This window comes from Monodelphis domestica, chromosome 2 (genome assembly GCF_027887165.1).
Source record: "Monodelphis domestica isolate mMonDom1 chromosome 2, mMonDom1.pri, whole genome shotgun sequence".
Classification (NCBI taxonomy): Eukaryota; Metazoa; Chordata; class Mammalia; order Didelphimorphia; family Didelphidae; genus Monodelphis; species Monodelphis domestica.
The window spans coordinates 195927677-195943375 of NC_077228.1; the positions used below are offsets into that span (position 1 = coordinate 195927677).

A 15699-nucleotide genomic window follows, 5' to 3' on the forward strand; every position below is an offset into this window, starting at 1 on the left:
GTGAATGACCTAAATAGAAAGAAGGAAACTATAAGCAAATTAGATGAACACAGAATAGCATACATGTCAGATATTTGGGAAAGGAAAGACTTTAAAACCAAGCAAGAACTAGAAAAAAATCACAAAATGTAAAATCAATAATTTTGATTACATCAAATTAAAAATTGTTTGTACAAACAAAACCAATTCAACCAAAATTAGAAAAGAAGCAACAAATTGGGAAACAATCTTCATAACAAAAACCTCTGGTGAAGGTCTAATTAAACCAATTGTACAAAAAATCATGCCCTTCTCCATTTGATAAATGGGCAAGGAATATGATTAGGCAATTTTCAGTTAAAGAAATCAAAACTATTAATAAGCACATGAAAAAAAAGTTCCAAATCTCTTATAATCAGAGAAATGCAAATCAAAACAACTCTGAGGTATCACCTCACACCTAGCAGATTACTAACATGACAGCAAAGGAAAGTAATGAATGTTGCAGGGGATGTGGCAAAGTTGGGACATGAATGCGTTGCTGGTGGAGTTGTGAATTGATCCAACCAAAACTTTTAAAACATTTTATTTTCTCAATTACATATAATAACAATTTGAATATGCTTTCTGAAATTATGAGATCCAAAATAGCTGCCTTCTTTCTCTCTCCTTCTCTGAGAAGCTAAGTGATTTGATTTAGCTTATAAATGTATGATGATGGAAAAGCCTTTCAGAACCCAGTATGAATTTTGTTCTCATGATCAGACATTCGCTGGAAAGAAAGAAGGAATTTAAGCTATTGTCTAAAAATTCTAGGTCTAGTCTATGATACTCTTTCCTTAACTAGAGTTACGCTTCAAAAATTCACTTACCTTTCCTGAAATCTCTGATGAGAATCATTCATAGAATTAGGACCAACTAGAAAAAGAAAAATGGCACATTCACCCACATATTTCTTCCTCAACATGATATCATACTTGGCAATGATTTCTATTCTTTTCTATAAACATATCACTTTTTCTCTAGAGAGTCACCTGGAGTGGATGATAATCTCCAGGACCGACAGATTTGAGGAGGCATTGCCCATTCCTAACTATGGGACCTGGGAAGAGAAAAGACTTCTTTAGTTATACAAGACAACAACTTTTCTTTGATCTAAATATTTGACAACTCAGGGGCTTTATGTAATTAATTTGGGAATCCCAAGAAGCAAATAGGGCAGGAGTTACCTACTCTTCCTTAAAGATGTCATTCTGTAGAAAGTCATGCTCTTTTGAGATATGGAACGAGATAGAGAAAACAGAGGATCATATATTTTACCAGGATGCCACATGGTTGACTAGAAATTGAACAGGGAGAGAACGTTGTCAGAATAGATGTTGTTCTTCATCTTTTGGTTTTGAAGAGGACCAATGAAATCATGAGCATGAAGTCTTGACTTGCATGTGAGTTGGATTTAAGTGAGGCATAATGGAGTAAAGTTGTTTACCTCATTCTCTCAGAGTCATTGAAGTCCAGTGGCTGGATGAAAAGTTGAGATAACTAATAATGGCCCAGGATGCAAAGGATGACCTTTGAGGATCCTTGATTTCTGACCAAATTCTTAACTACACCAGAGTGCCTGCTTCAGATACCTTCATTGCTATCAGAATGAACTGTTCTCATTTTTTTTCTTGCTCATTCCATCAGGGGAAGAATTCATGAGCTTAGAAGGGAAATTTTTCAGGAAATCTTAAATAAAGCTAAAACATTCATAGGTAGGTGAAACACATTGCAAGTAGAAAAATAGCCTGCCATTTTGGTGTGACAATGCTCCTGGAACAAGCAACACAAAATGTGCCTTTGAAACTTGAGTCAAGACCATATGGAGAATGCTGGAGAAATGCAGCCCCATGTGAGTGTAGACCCCAAGAGAGCAGGAGACAATTTCCAGGGATATTAAAGTATGGTGAGTGGGGTCAGGCTGAGAAGGAAATTATCTGGCAGACAGTCACTGGATGTGGGTAGAATGAAGCTACCTTCTGGTAGATTCCCATTTTATTGAATTATTTTTTAATGAGTGGTTATGGGACAGTTTTTGATGATCCCATTGACAATGCATTTTCCCCTGAAGATTTTATATATCTTAAAGAGAAATATAGAAGCATCATGTTATCAATTAGCTCATTGAGTCTACCCAATACAAAATAAACTGAATTTGGGTGGCAGTCATGGCAACCTTTAATAAATCATTCTGGTTAAGTGCAATTTTTCTAGGGCTGCCAATGCCACGAGAATGTCAGATCCCCATGTGACACTCGAGTTAGGCCTCCCCAGTTATGTCTCTGAATTCTAGAAAGTGTGAGGGTCAGAGGTATTTGTATCAATTCAAGTTTTGGGTAGCATTCGATAGAGGTATAATTTCTGATAAACAATGTTTTCCTTGACTTCTTGGTGCCTAAAAGGGCTACAGCCCTTTAAAGGCTTTTATCCTCAATGGTGGCATATGAAATTGGAATTATTATCGAACAAACACCTACATGGCATTGAAAGAGAAATTTTCCAGCATTAAAATTATCCACATTAGCATATATGAGTACAAATAAATGTTGACTTCACATCTTTTTACTTACCACATCTGGCTTGTAACTTAAGAGATAATTTGCATTCATTACCCAAAATCTAAACTCTGCTCTGAAGAAATAATGATTCTTTGGGGCAAGAATTGGAGGAAATTCTAAGTTGTGCCCAGTTTTTAATTTACCTAAGAATTTTATTCAAATTTATTTACAATTATTCTCCCTACACTGTTGACCACAAGTAGTGATCCTTTTCCATTTTTCTTAAGTGACCCTTTATAACATTTTTTCTGTTCTTCCCATACTAGCTAGCATTTTGTCTTTCTGCAATGGTCTTTCCCCCTCAATTATAATGACAAGGATCTTGATCCCACAATGACCATTCACCAAGTCTATCTGGGCTGTGATGCAGATATAACAAAGTGATCCATGGGAGAGTGCAAGTCACACACTCAAATGGGACACTCTCTGTAGAATAAGGAGCCTGAGGGGCATATGTGTATATGACACTTGTATGTGTGAATTACTTGGGGGAAAAAAGAAAAAAAGAATGAACTTCATTGACTTGGTTCAAAACAATTTACAATTTCCAAAGAATGAATGATCAAGTATATGACCCTCATTATTCCTCGGTGGCATGAGCTATAGTAAATGGCTACCAAAGACTCTTTGAATTGTTCAGTTCTATGATTTGTTTTGAGTTACTCAAGCATTGACAAAGAACATAGAAAAGGAAAGAATTAGCCAAATTACCAGATTCTCTTAATGGCTTGGAGGTTTTATTTGGAATTTGAGAAACACTAACAAAAAGACAAATTGTTATGACAGGGAATTGGGGAGATACATCTTTGGCATCTTAGTATTAGCTAAAACTTTGGTTGGGTTGGCAGCAGTTGGAAATTCAGCAGCTGGGGTGGCAGCAGCCAGAGCCACAGCTTGGACCACAGCCAGTGGAGCCACAACAGGAATAAAATTCTTCTTCTAGTCAATCAGCACACCCCAGGGACCAAAAGTCAGGGAAGAAGATAATGGGCGTTGGGGGGTTGGCAGAATGAATGGCAGCATTTTAGTTGAAGGATTTTAATTCAATAAAAGTTAGTGTTCATATGGAGATGGATGGCCAGAGATAGCTGTCATTAGATGATATTGAGGTACTGGCTGTTGTTTCCCAATGGTTCTCATGTGCATCAAATTGGTAACTGATTACAAGGAATCACCTGTTCTCCTAGTAAGGCAAAAGAAGAAGGAAGCCGGTAACTGTCTGATAAAGATTAGGAATGGTAGACAATTGCACATAGATGGGAGAGCTCAACAGCAGGATGACCCACAGCAGGCTGGTCTGCAGCAGGTGGTTCTACAACAAGTAGTCTGGCAGCAGCAGGGCTGGCAGCAGCTAGATGTGCAGCAGGTAGGGCGGCAGCAAGGTTGGCAGCAGCTAGAAATACAGCAGGTGGGGCGGCAGCAGGGCTGGCAGCAGCTGGGGCGACAGCAGCTAGTTATGCAGCAAGTAGGGCGGCAGCAAGGTTGGCAGCAGCTAGGTGTGCAGCAAGTGGGGCGGCAGCAGGGTTGGCAGCAGCTGGGGCGACAGCAGCTAGTTATGCAGCAGGTAGGGCGGCAGCAGCAGGGCTGGCAGCAGCTGGACCCAGAGCAGCAGGGGCGGCAGCAGGGCTGGCAGCAACTAGTTATGCAGCAGGTAGGGCGGCAGCAGGGCTGGCAGCAGCTGGACCCACAGCAGCAGGGGCGGCAGCAGGGCTGGCAGCAGCTAGTTATGCAGCAGGTAGGGCGGCAGCAGGGCTGGCAGCAGCTGGACCCACAGCAGGTGGGGCGGCAGCAGCTAGAAATACAGCAGCTGGGCTGGCAGCAGCCAGAGCCACAGCTTGGACCACAGCAGGTGGAGCCACAACAGGAACTGACCATGGTGTTGGTAGGTTGAGCTTTTAGAAGGGTTTCTTTCCAGGTGAGTGAGTTACTTGAGTATGAAAGTCTGCTGGCCTGGTAAGCCTCTTTTATACCCCAAGGCTAAGTAGTTGCTATTGCTAGGTCCCATTTATTTCCTTATTGTTTTTCCTCATGGAAAGGTGATACTAAAATTAGTCAGTGGCATTCTTCAGTTTAAATGTTTTAATTCAGACAGACAAATAACAACTTTCCATTCAAGACTTCCCAATGTATTCTTTATATCTGAATCACCTTTTGTGTTTTATACCTTATTTATATATCCCTGAAAGCATCCCATCATTGTTTGGACACCAGTAATTAGGTAATCATTCCTTTTCTCAAGTCTAAATATGCCTCACTTTCAATTCTTCCCAGGGTTCCTAGTTCTAGATCAGGTAGAACAAAACGACTTCTTACCTTTAACATTCCAGTCATTCAAACACTGGAATACAGTTTTCCTTAGGACTCCAATGCTCTTTCTTCGTTCAAGAAGATTATGGATACATTTCTCTTGGATTTTTCTTTCAGTTTCTAGGTCAGGAAAGACTTGAGGAAGAATTCTGTCATTGGAACATAGAATAAGAAAACTTTCTGGTTGAAAAGTGGCTTTGTCCTCCAATCAAGGAAACAGATCTCAAGGTCAGATGGTTACAAACAGAGTTGATTCTAATTGTTCTACCATTTGTTTTGGAGTCCAATTAAGGGAAGCAAGAGAGATAATTGACCAAAATCCATTTATTGTGTTTAGATGTCCTTAATTAAAGTGAGCCTTATGACTGTATCCATAACTATCTTCCACTAAAATATTTTATCAAGGGATTTACACATATACCACAGTATTTTCTACTTGAAATATGCTCTAATAGATAGGAATCTTAAATGCATGACATTTATAGGATCTCTCATGGAGAAAGATCAGAAACTTTTGGAGGGGACACTTCTTTAATCCCATTTGATGGTGGCAGAAGAAATTTGCCTAAGAAATTGAAACATTTTTGTATGGGGCTACTTGAGCTTACTTTGCCATGAATATTAATCAAACTAATGAGAAATTCTATGTATAATGAAATTAATTTCAACTAGTCTCCATTGATTTGAATATCCACTGGATTTTGGAGATAGAAGGAAGCTCAGAGTTTATATAGCCCAATACTTGAATTTTTAAATTGATGGTACTGAGCTTTAGAGAAAGGAAATATTTTCCCCTAGAATATATACCTAGAAAATGACAAGATTTTATCAAATATTCTATCATAGTTAAAATTATATTTCTTTCTTTCTCTTTTTTTCATTCATATATAGAAACAATTTTTACAATTTTGTGGACATTTTTTCCTTTAGATTCTCTCCCTCACTCCTTGCCCCCTCACTGAGACAGTAAGTGGTCTATTAGAGGTTATGCCAATGCTTTTATGCAGGACATATTTCCATATTCCTCAAGCTATGAGAGAAGACACATAACAGCTACAATTAAAAAAAATTCATCGAGGAAATAAAGTTAGAGATGGCATGCTTTGATTTTCAAAAAGATTCCAACAGTTCCTTCTTTGGCTTTGTATAACATTTTAAAAAAAATCATGCATCCCTTGGGATTACCTTCAGACCTGGATTATTTTTTTAAACCCTTACCTTATGTCTTGGAGTCAATACTGTGTATTGTCTCCAAGGCAGAAGAGTGGTAAGGGCTAGGCAGTGGGGGTCAAGTGACTTGCCCAGGGTCACACAGCTGGGAAGTGTCTGAGGCCAAATTTGAACCCAAGACTTCCCATCTCTAGGCCTGGCTCTCAATCCACTGAGCTACCCAGTTGCCCCCCAGACCTGGATTTTTGAATAATGGTTTAATCCTTCATGGCTGATCATCATAAAGTATTTCTTTTGCTGTATATACTGTTATCCTGGTTCGGCCCACGTCATTTGCATCAGATCATATACGTCTTTCCAGATTTTTTCTGAATTCATCCACTTTGTCATTTCTTATAACACGATGGTATTCCATTACAACTATATACCACAACTTGTTCATCCATTTCCTAATCAACCACCTCAGTTTCCTATGCTTTACCAATATAAATAGAGCTGATAAAAAAATGTTTGTTCAAGTTCCATTCATCTCTCTCTGATCTCTTTGGGATACAGACCCAGTAGTGGTTTTGCTGGGTCAAAGGGTATACATGGTTTTGTGGCCCTTTGAATGTATTCCAGATGTTTCTCCAAAAAGACTGTTTCACTTCATAGTTCCACTGACAGTATTTTGGTGTCCCAATTTCCCCACAAACCCAACAACTCAACATTTTCCTTATTGGTCATATTAGCCAATAAGATAAATGTGAGGTGCTATCTCAGAGTTGTTTTAATTTACCAATAATACATATTAATAATAAATAAATTTGGAGTTTGGAATATTTTGGAAGTATGGAATTTGGAATCATGCTCAAAGGGTTTTCAAAGACTGCCTGCCCCTCGATCCAAGCATACCACTGCTGGGTTTGTACCCTAGAGAGTTAATAATGAAAAATGCATGTACAAAATATTCATAGCCTCACACATTGTGATGGCAAATGATTAGAAAATGAGGGGATTTCATTTGATTGGGGAATGGCCGCACAAATTGTCGTATCTGTTGTTTACTGAATCCTATTGTCCTGAAAGGAGTAATGAACTGAAGGAATTCCATGTGAACTGGAAAGACCTCCAGGCATCGATGCAGAGCAAAAGGAGAGGAACCAGGAGAACATTGAATGAAGAGATGTTTACACTGTGGCCCAATGACATTTATGGGGCTTCACTACTAGCAGCAATGCAATGTTCCAGGAAAATCACTTTTGTTATAAGGTTGAAGTAGACTGGAAAGAGTCAAGACTTTAAGTAAAGGAATTGATTAGAAGGCCATTATGATCATCTAAAAGAAAGGCTATGAGTGGCAAATGAGAGCAGTGAATGTTTAACTGAAGATAAGGGTACCTATACAAATGATGCCATGCAGATAGATATGTAGTATTTCATTTCTTGAAGGTAGGGAATTTTTTTATTTTGTCTTTGTAACACAAACACAATGAATTCAATTTAATATATATGTCATAAAAATTTGGTTGATTGGATAAAAACTAACACCATGCTTGGAGTTTTCCATCATATTAAAAACCTGCTAAATGTATGCTCTACAGACGAATATTTTCAAAGCCAGGCCACCTCCAGGCTACCTCCAGGCCACAGTGAAGTATCAGAGCAGCCCTTTTTGCCCCCATGATGAAATTGACTTGTACAATAAATATTTCAATAAGTTTTGCAGTTTCCCTCTTGTGGAAGTCTCCCATATCCCTAATAATTTCAAATTCCCATTTTTCAGGTTTTTCCTGCTCCATAATGTCTACTTGATGTCAAACAAAAAGAAATACCTTACTTATTCCATCGATTGATAGATCATGAATAAATTAATGAAAAAAGAATTATAACTCCCCATCCTGCATTCTCTCATCTGAAAAATCTTGACTTACATGCCCCTGAAAAAAGGTCATTCACCAAGAATTCCTCTTAGGTGATCCTTGTTTTCTTTACTTTTTAAAAATTTATTCATTTATTTATTTATTTAGAATATTTTTCCATGGTTACATGATTCATGATTTTTCTCACCCCTCTTCCTCCCCCGTCCAGGACCTGCCAAGCAATTGCACTGTGTAATATGTGTATCATTGTTGAAAACCTATTTACATATTATTTATATTTGCAAAAGAATAATCTTTTAATGTCAATATCTCGGTCATATCCCCATCTAAATATGTGACCAATCATGTGTTTTTCTTCTGCTTTTCTACTCTCATAGTTCTTTCTGTGGATGTGGATGGCATTCTTTCTCATAAGTTCCTCTGACTATCACATTCGATTGTGCCACAATGTATCAGACTCTGTGTACAATGTTCTCCTGGTTCTGTTCCTTTCATTTCACATCAATTCTTGGAGGTCTTTCCAATGGTGATCCTCCTTTTCAAGGCAAAATGACACCCATTGCATTGTATTCTCCATTAATTGACTCCTTTAACTTCCCCAATGTCTTATTTATTCCTGATGTCTTGCTCTCTGATGTCTGCTCCATTGCTGACTACAAACATGTTTATGTTTCACTATTCTTAAAAAGCCCTCACTTAATTTGTGCAATCTCACTATTGTCAATCTATGTTTCTCCTCCCTCTTGTGGCTAAACTCCTTGAGAAAGTTTTCAACAATCAGTTCTTCTCATTCCCCTTTTAACTCTCTGTACTTTCTTTTCTTTTCCTTTTTTTCTTGTGGAAGTCAAGATGACTTTTTTCAATTAGTTTAATGTTGTTGTTTTTTTAACCATTTACATGCAATATCAAGTCATCACATAAGATTTCCCAAGTTATATTATTGAATTTATCTCCCTCCCTCACTTCCCTTCCCCTTCCTGGAGCTAGCAGACAATTTGATCTGGCTTATACGTGTGTACTTTGTTTTCTAACTACATGATTTATTAGAAAATAGGCTCATCAAAATAACCAGTGATCTCTAGATTGACAAATCTAGTGAACTTTTATTGATCCTTGTCCTTTCTGACAACTCTGTACCCTTTGACTCTGTGAATAACCATTTTCTCATTGATACACTCTTTTGCCTAGCTTTTTTTTTACAACTCTGTTCTCTCCTAGTTCTCCTCCTGCTTGTCAGAAAACTCCTACTTAATATCCTTTGATGGATCTTTGTCTAGTCATAGCTACTTACTGTGGGTATTTCTCAAGGCTCTATCCTGGACATCCTTCTTGTATCTCTATTATTTTGCTTGGTAAACTCATTATTTCCCATAGATTCAAGTATCATTTCTATGCTGATGACTCTCAGATTTGCTTCTCCATCTTCAATGTCTCTTCTGACATTCTGATATCATACACGCGCACGCGCACACACACACACACACAAACACACACGCACACACAGAGGATATCTTGAAGTGAATGATCTGGATATCCCAATTTCTCAAAAATTAAACTTGCTATCTTTCCTAGGTGAATTTTTAGAGGCTGTCCTAAATACCTTTGTCAGTGCCTTCAGCCTGCCAGAGTTACTGACAATTTATCTGGCATATGTTTTCTACAGATATAGTTGTTTGTCTGTTGTCTCCTGTATTAGAATGTGAGGTCCTTGAGAAAAAGAGCTTTTCCCCTCTTTTATTTATATCCTATGTGCTTAGCAAAATAATTAGAATTTACTACTTAATAAATGCTTATTGATTTCACTTGTTGATCTCTGCATTTTACCAATCATGAAGAAAAAGGTGAAAAATATGTCCAAGGGGTTATAAAATTATGCATACCTTTTGTCCAAGCAATAGTCCTTCTAGCACCCTACACCAAAAACAAAAAAGGAAAAATAAAAGGACCCACATGTTCAAAAATATTGAAAGTTAATCTTTTTGTTGTGGCAAAAGACTGAAAACTGAGGAGATGCCCATTAATTAGGGAATGGTTGAATGAGTTGAGGCATATGATTACAATGGAATACTATTATACTAAAATAAATGAGGAAGAGGATGGTTTCAGAAAACTCCAGAAAAATGCATACAAATTTATGCAAAGTGAAGTGAGCAGAACAAGACAGATAGTAAAAGAAATATTGTAATAATTTTTAATGATTGTAAATTAATAATATTGTAATAAAATAAATAACTGTAAAACTGATCAATACAATAGTTCATAACAACTGCAAAAGACTTCAGTGAAAACATGCTAAGTAAAGAGAGACAATGGATGGATCTTGACTGAAGACTGTAGTATATCTTTCATTATTTTTCTTCCCCCCCTGCCTGGCAACATGACTATTGTGAAAGTGTGCTTTATATCACTTCATATGTGTAATTGGTATTCTATTTCTTGCTTTCTCGTTAGTTGGGAGTGGGGTGAAGGGCAAGAGAAAATTTGGAACAAAAATTAAAAATAAAATAATTCATCAAAAAATAGAAAAAGAAAGATGTAGACAGGAGGAATGATAACTTCTTTCAAAAATTCCCCCGATTTTATTGTAGGAAGAAACCTGTGTTCTATGGATCACTGAGCTTCTCTAGTTCAATTATTCCATATCGAATAGACTTGAGAATATATCCTGTATGTATATATGGAAACAATCAGATATACAACTGTTTCGTGAGATTAGAGAAAATAACACTCACCAATGAATACATATCAACTTTGGAAAATTAATACTTTTATTAGGAAACATACAAGTGATAGTACATAACAAAGTTAGGATTTGGATAAAGCTGGAATTAACATTTTCTGTTGTCTAGACTTTTTTGAATTGTTATATGACTTATAAAATTTTGGGTAGAAACATTCTGATTTTGATCTTCTCAGCACATTGATGTACAGTTTGAATGTCAATTACAAGTCCCAGAGCTGGTAGAATCTTTCTTTTTTAATCACCATATTAAATACTGATAGATAGTACATATTTTGAAGAGGGGAAAAAAGCACGTAACATTATTGTTCACATCTTATCCTAGAGAGATAAAGATTAATCTGCATGTTCCTTTTAAAAGCCACAACTATTGGAAAAAATGGTTGGAGGGCTGGGTGTTCAGCAACAGGAGGAGCCACAGCAGGCTGGGCGGCAACAGGTGGTTCTACAGCAGGTGGTCTGGCAGCAAATAGGTCTGCAGCAGGGCTGGCAGCAGCTGGACACACAGCAGCTGGGGCGGCAGCAAGGGCGGCAGCAGCTGGACACACAGCAGCTGGGGCGGCAGCAAGGGCGGCAGCAGCTGGACACACAGCAGCTGGGGCGGCAGCAGCTGGACACACAGCAGCTAGGGCGACAGCAAGTTGTGCGGCAACAAGTAGTCTGGCAGCAGGAAGGGCGGCAGCAAGTAGGTTGGCAGCAAACAGACTGGCAGCACCTTGGTCTGCAGCAGCTGGGGCGGCAGCAGCTGGGGCGGCAGCAAGCTGGCCGACAACAAGTGGGGCGGCAGCAGGGCTGGCAGCAGCTGGACACACAGCAAGTTGGGCGGCAGCAAGTTGGGCGACAACAAGTAGTTTGGCAGCAGCTTGGTTGGCAGCACACAGACTGGCAGCAGTTTGGTCTGCAACAGCTGGGAGCACAGCAGGTCTCTTGACAGAGGTCCTGGCCACAGCTCAGGTCAGAGCAGACGGAGCCACAACAAGAGTTGACCATGGTGTCAGTGGAAGGATCTTTCAGGTTTGTTTCAAGGAGAGTGCTCGTGAGGATGTGGAGTATGAAAAACTTCTTGCCCCACAGTCTCTTATATACCCTCATGAATAATTGCTGTCAGCAGTTGTAGACAATTTCCTTGTTAGTGTTGATCATAATGGGTAAGAAAGCAACAGATTAAATAATAGATTTTGCTCACCAAAGAAAGCCTTTTTTCCTTGACCTTTTGGGATTCATCATCATCTCATTAATTATCATTCCTCCCTCTAGGTCATCATTTGTGTTTTCATGTTAACTACTTTTGAAAATATCTTTCCTTGTTCAGCTCCGGTCAATCATGTGACATCCTTGTTTCAATGTTTGAGTGTGTTACACATGACTGCTTTTTTGGCATCATTCCTTGTATCATGGTGGATTTTATTCTCAACGGATGAGGACACTTTTAGAAGTTGAGGTAAGCTCTAACATATAGTCCACCTGGGACTTTTCAGTTAATGACACAGAGCCTATGTTGGGAGCCGTCAAATCACAATATCTTGACAAGGACATTTGTGGAAACCAGAAAGTCACAAAGTGACTCTTTTGGCAGGATGGAATCATCCACTCAGCCCCCTCTGTACGACTTCTCTCATCAACATCCCTTACTAATGGAAATGACATTGCATGATTGCTATCCTCTCCTTAGTCTCAGAAAAAGTAATATAAGAGCAAAATGCTTGTACAGTATTTTCCCAAAATATCACCAAAAGAACACTCACAAATCCAGACCCAAAAGACCATCATGAGTTAACCTTTGCTTAGGTATATAATCCCCAGCAAAAGCTGTGCCTAAAAGCTGTATCCAGAAAATCCCCTACTCCCCTGTACAGAAACTTATTCTCCTAAGCTAGTACATAAATCATTAATAGGAAAGATCTGTACAAAATGCTTTGGTACACCATGCTTCATCAAGCCTCAGTGACTTGATTTTTCCAACCAAAACTCTCCTTGAAAAACTCCCTAACAAACCTTGAAAAATGATCAGCCTAATGTTAAATCTGAATTGTGTTTTCAATACCCCTTTGATCTCTCAATTTCACTGCTATGATTGTTAATTGTCTTTAGGATCGCTGACTGATTATCTATTTTTATTAAAAGTAATAAATGATTTTCCTTGATTGTCCGTAAGCTCAAAGCTCCTCACAGGATAATGATAAAATTAAGCCACCTGTGATGAAATCATTTGTCTTCTGTAGAACCTTTGTGTATTGTGTATCCTGTCAGAATCAACAGTTACCATACAAATGCATAGAATGATCTCAGAATGTTAATCAAACAATTTTTTAAAAGTTATGTAAAGATAATTTTAGCTTTGTGACTTAAAATCTAAATTTTACTGGTCGCCAGGGAAAATCCCAAATAATAAAATACCCAAGTCAGCTGGAAATTTTATGGTGATTTAATTGATATAGTGGAGGAGATTAAGAAGAAGGAAGAAGGAAAGGGAGTAGGATTTCTCCCGCCTGGCTACTACCAGGTGGGAAGATTAGGAGATCTAGAAAGTAAGATTTTGCAGTGTGAAGGAAGAAGGGATAAGCCTGACCTCCAAAAGGGCTCAGCCAAGATGCCTGAACCTGAATCAGATCAAGGGCAAACTCACCTTGAAACGCAGACAAATAACTGCCACTACTCCAAGATGTCGGAACACCTAGCATGCTGCCAGCCAGAGTCGCCTCTCCAGGGAAAGAGAGAGAAGAGAGCCAGTAACGTGTCTTATATAGATGGTTTTATGTCACTTTCCTGTGTCTCATCTGTACCAATGATAGCTTAGCATGGCTTAGGACAGACCAGGGTTCTGTCTACTGTTTCTGCACATGTCTGTTGAAGGCTATTTCCTCAGATAATTAAATCTTTGTGTATGGTGCAGGCATCCCGACCTTGTTAAACTGAGTAGGGTGGAGAAATGTAGAGTTCCCAAGACTTGATTCTGTTAAACCAAGTATCTCCATTGTTACTAATCAGGAAATATCTAAATCAGATCTTCTAAAGTACAGTCTGATTAGGGTGGAATAGTTTTAAAATTCACAATGAATGTATCACTTATCCAATTATCTTTACTCAAACATGCATGTTAAATAATGTAACTGTGTGCCAAGAAAATGGGTATAAAAATAAAGGTTAAATCTAGGCATGGCGAAGTATCCACTTCATGCAGAATCTCACCCCTGGCAGATACACACATACAGCTGCCTTCCATCTTTCATTTCTGCCTTGCTGTTCCACCTGCCAAGGACCCTCTGGAGCTGTGGGCTCAGCTGGATCTGAGGCCATGGCAGCCTACAGGGTTGTCCAATATTTAGATCACTGAAAAGTTGTTTTGTATGAATAATGAAGTCTGCATTATTTCCAGAGCCCAAAGCTAGGAAGGGACAGGATGCCTCCTCATACTTCTCAGGCCTAATGATTACTATCTTCTATACTTGATTCATAGGGAACAAATAATATAAACAAAGGGAATATGGAAAACATTGCTAGGGATTATGGAATGGTGAGCAAGAAATATGGGGATGAAGATGCCATGTTTATTATTTTAAGATAGCCTATTGTTTTCAATGATTGCTGGTGAGATTTCAGAAGAAATAAGTAGAATTGAGAAGTGAAATTTTGGCGAAGGAGATTGTATCTGAGACTAGGCCAAAGACTTTTACCTAGGCATTTAATTCCTTCCATTGTTCCTTCTCTGATGTATCATGATATGAAGGTTATCTTGAGTACTCCAGGGCATGCCAGTGAAGCACAAACTTGACAGCTTCTATCATTTTGGAATATCTTTGTATGTCCTAAATGGACTTCCCTCCCTCCCCCAGAAATAAGAATTTTGTAGGAAGAAGCTCAGCATCAATTGGTCACCTATTTAGTGATAGATTTTTCAGCAATAACAACCATAACGTTATTTCTAAAAACAACATCAAAATAGAAGAGGGAGTTGTAGTTAGATGAAAAGATACTTCACAAATATTCCTTAAGGAAGCAATTAAAAGAATTGATAGAGTGAATTTTATTTTTCTCTCTAAGGAAATTACAAATATCACTTCATGAGATATTTCTTCAAGATGAATTGAAGTATTAAGTAAAGGAATTTGCTGAGAAAAGAAAGATGAACCTGAAAATAATTGCATATATTATTTGCTGAAACACTGATGCTGCCTTTAATCTTTGAGTCTTGGAATTTGACTAATTCCTATATAGTCTCAAGACTGGAAAGATTTTATGAACTTTGATAATGTCTTCTTTTTGATCCTTTGACATGTATAGAGACTTCTATTTCTCAGTTTCTTCTTTTTTTCCTCTTATTCATTCATCTATCCAATATAATTACTTGAACACAACATACATTGTATGACTGAACACTGAACTATATGAAGGCAATTGAGAGAAATAAAACATTGACTTAGGCCTGTCTTCAAGGTTAGTGCATTCTATTTAATTTAGGCAATTTATATTTTTATAAATATCTGCCCATTTTGCCTAGTTTGTCATATTTGTTGCCATATAAATGGGCAAATTAGATCTTAATAATTACCTTAATGTCTTCTTCATTAGAAGTGAGATCACCATTTTCATTTTTGATGCCATTAATTTGATTCTCTTCTTTTAAAAATTAGATTAACCAGTACTTGATCTATTTTATTTATTTTTTCTAAGTACCAGATCCTAGTCTTATTTATTAATTTAATAGTTTTTAAATTCAATTTTATTTATTTATCCTTCCATTTTTAAAATTTCCAATTTAGCTCTTATCTGGGGATTTCAAATTTGTTTACTTTGTAATTTTTTTTTTAACTTGCAACCCCAATTCATTGATCTCCCTCTCTATTTTGTTGATATAGGCACTCAGGGATATAAATTTTCCCCTGAGTACTGCTTTGGCAGTATCCCATAGATCTTGATATGTTGCCTCCTCATTGTCATTCTCTTGGATTAAATCAGTACTTGTTTCTATGATTTGTTCTTTGACTCTATAGTTTTGGAGAATTATTTAGCTTCCAATTAATTTTAAATTTGCTGCTCCATG

At 37.8% G+C, this 15699-nt stretch overlaps 1 protein-coding gene across 1 annotated transcript; it reads right to left on the reverse strand.

The window, feature by feature from the left end:
* Window positions 1–3312: 3312 nt before the first annotated feature.
* Window positions 3313–11691, reverse strand: LOC103099587 (keratin-associated protein 4-12-like). Its single transcript, XM_007482227.3, has 2 exons — window positions 11095–11691; window positions 3313–4428 (listed from the first exon to the last, which is right to left on the reverse strand). The coding sequence occupies exons 1-2, from the start codon at window positions 11646–11648 to the stop codon at window positions 3846–3848; spliced, it is 1137 nt and encodes a 378-aa protein (XP_007482289.2). The 5' UTR covers window positions 11649–11691; the 3' UTR covers window positions 3313–3845.
* Between the last annotated feature and the right edge of the window lie 4008 nt (window positions 11692–15699).

Coding starts and splice junctions, on each gene's coding strand:
- LOC103099587 (XM_007482227.3), bottom strand. CDS start 11,648: ATGGTCAACTCTTGTTGTGGCTCCGTCTGCTCTGACCTGAGCTGTGGC. Junction 4,429..11,094: donor ACCTGCTGTAGAACCACCTG/TTGCCGCCCAGC, acceptor TTGTGGCTCCAC/CTGCTGTGGTCCAAGCTGTG.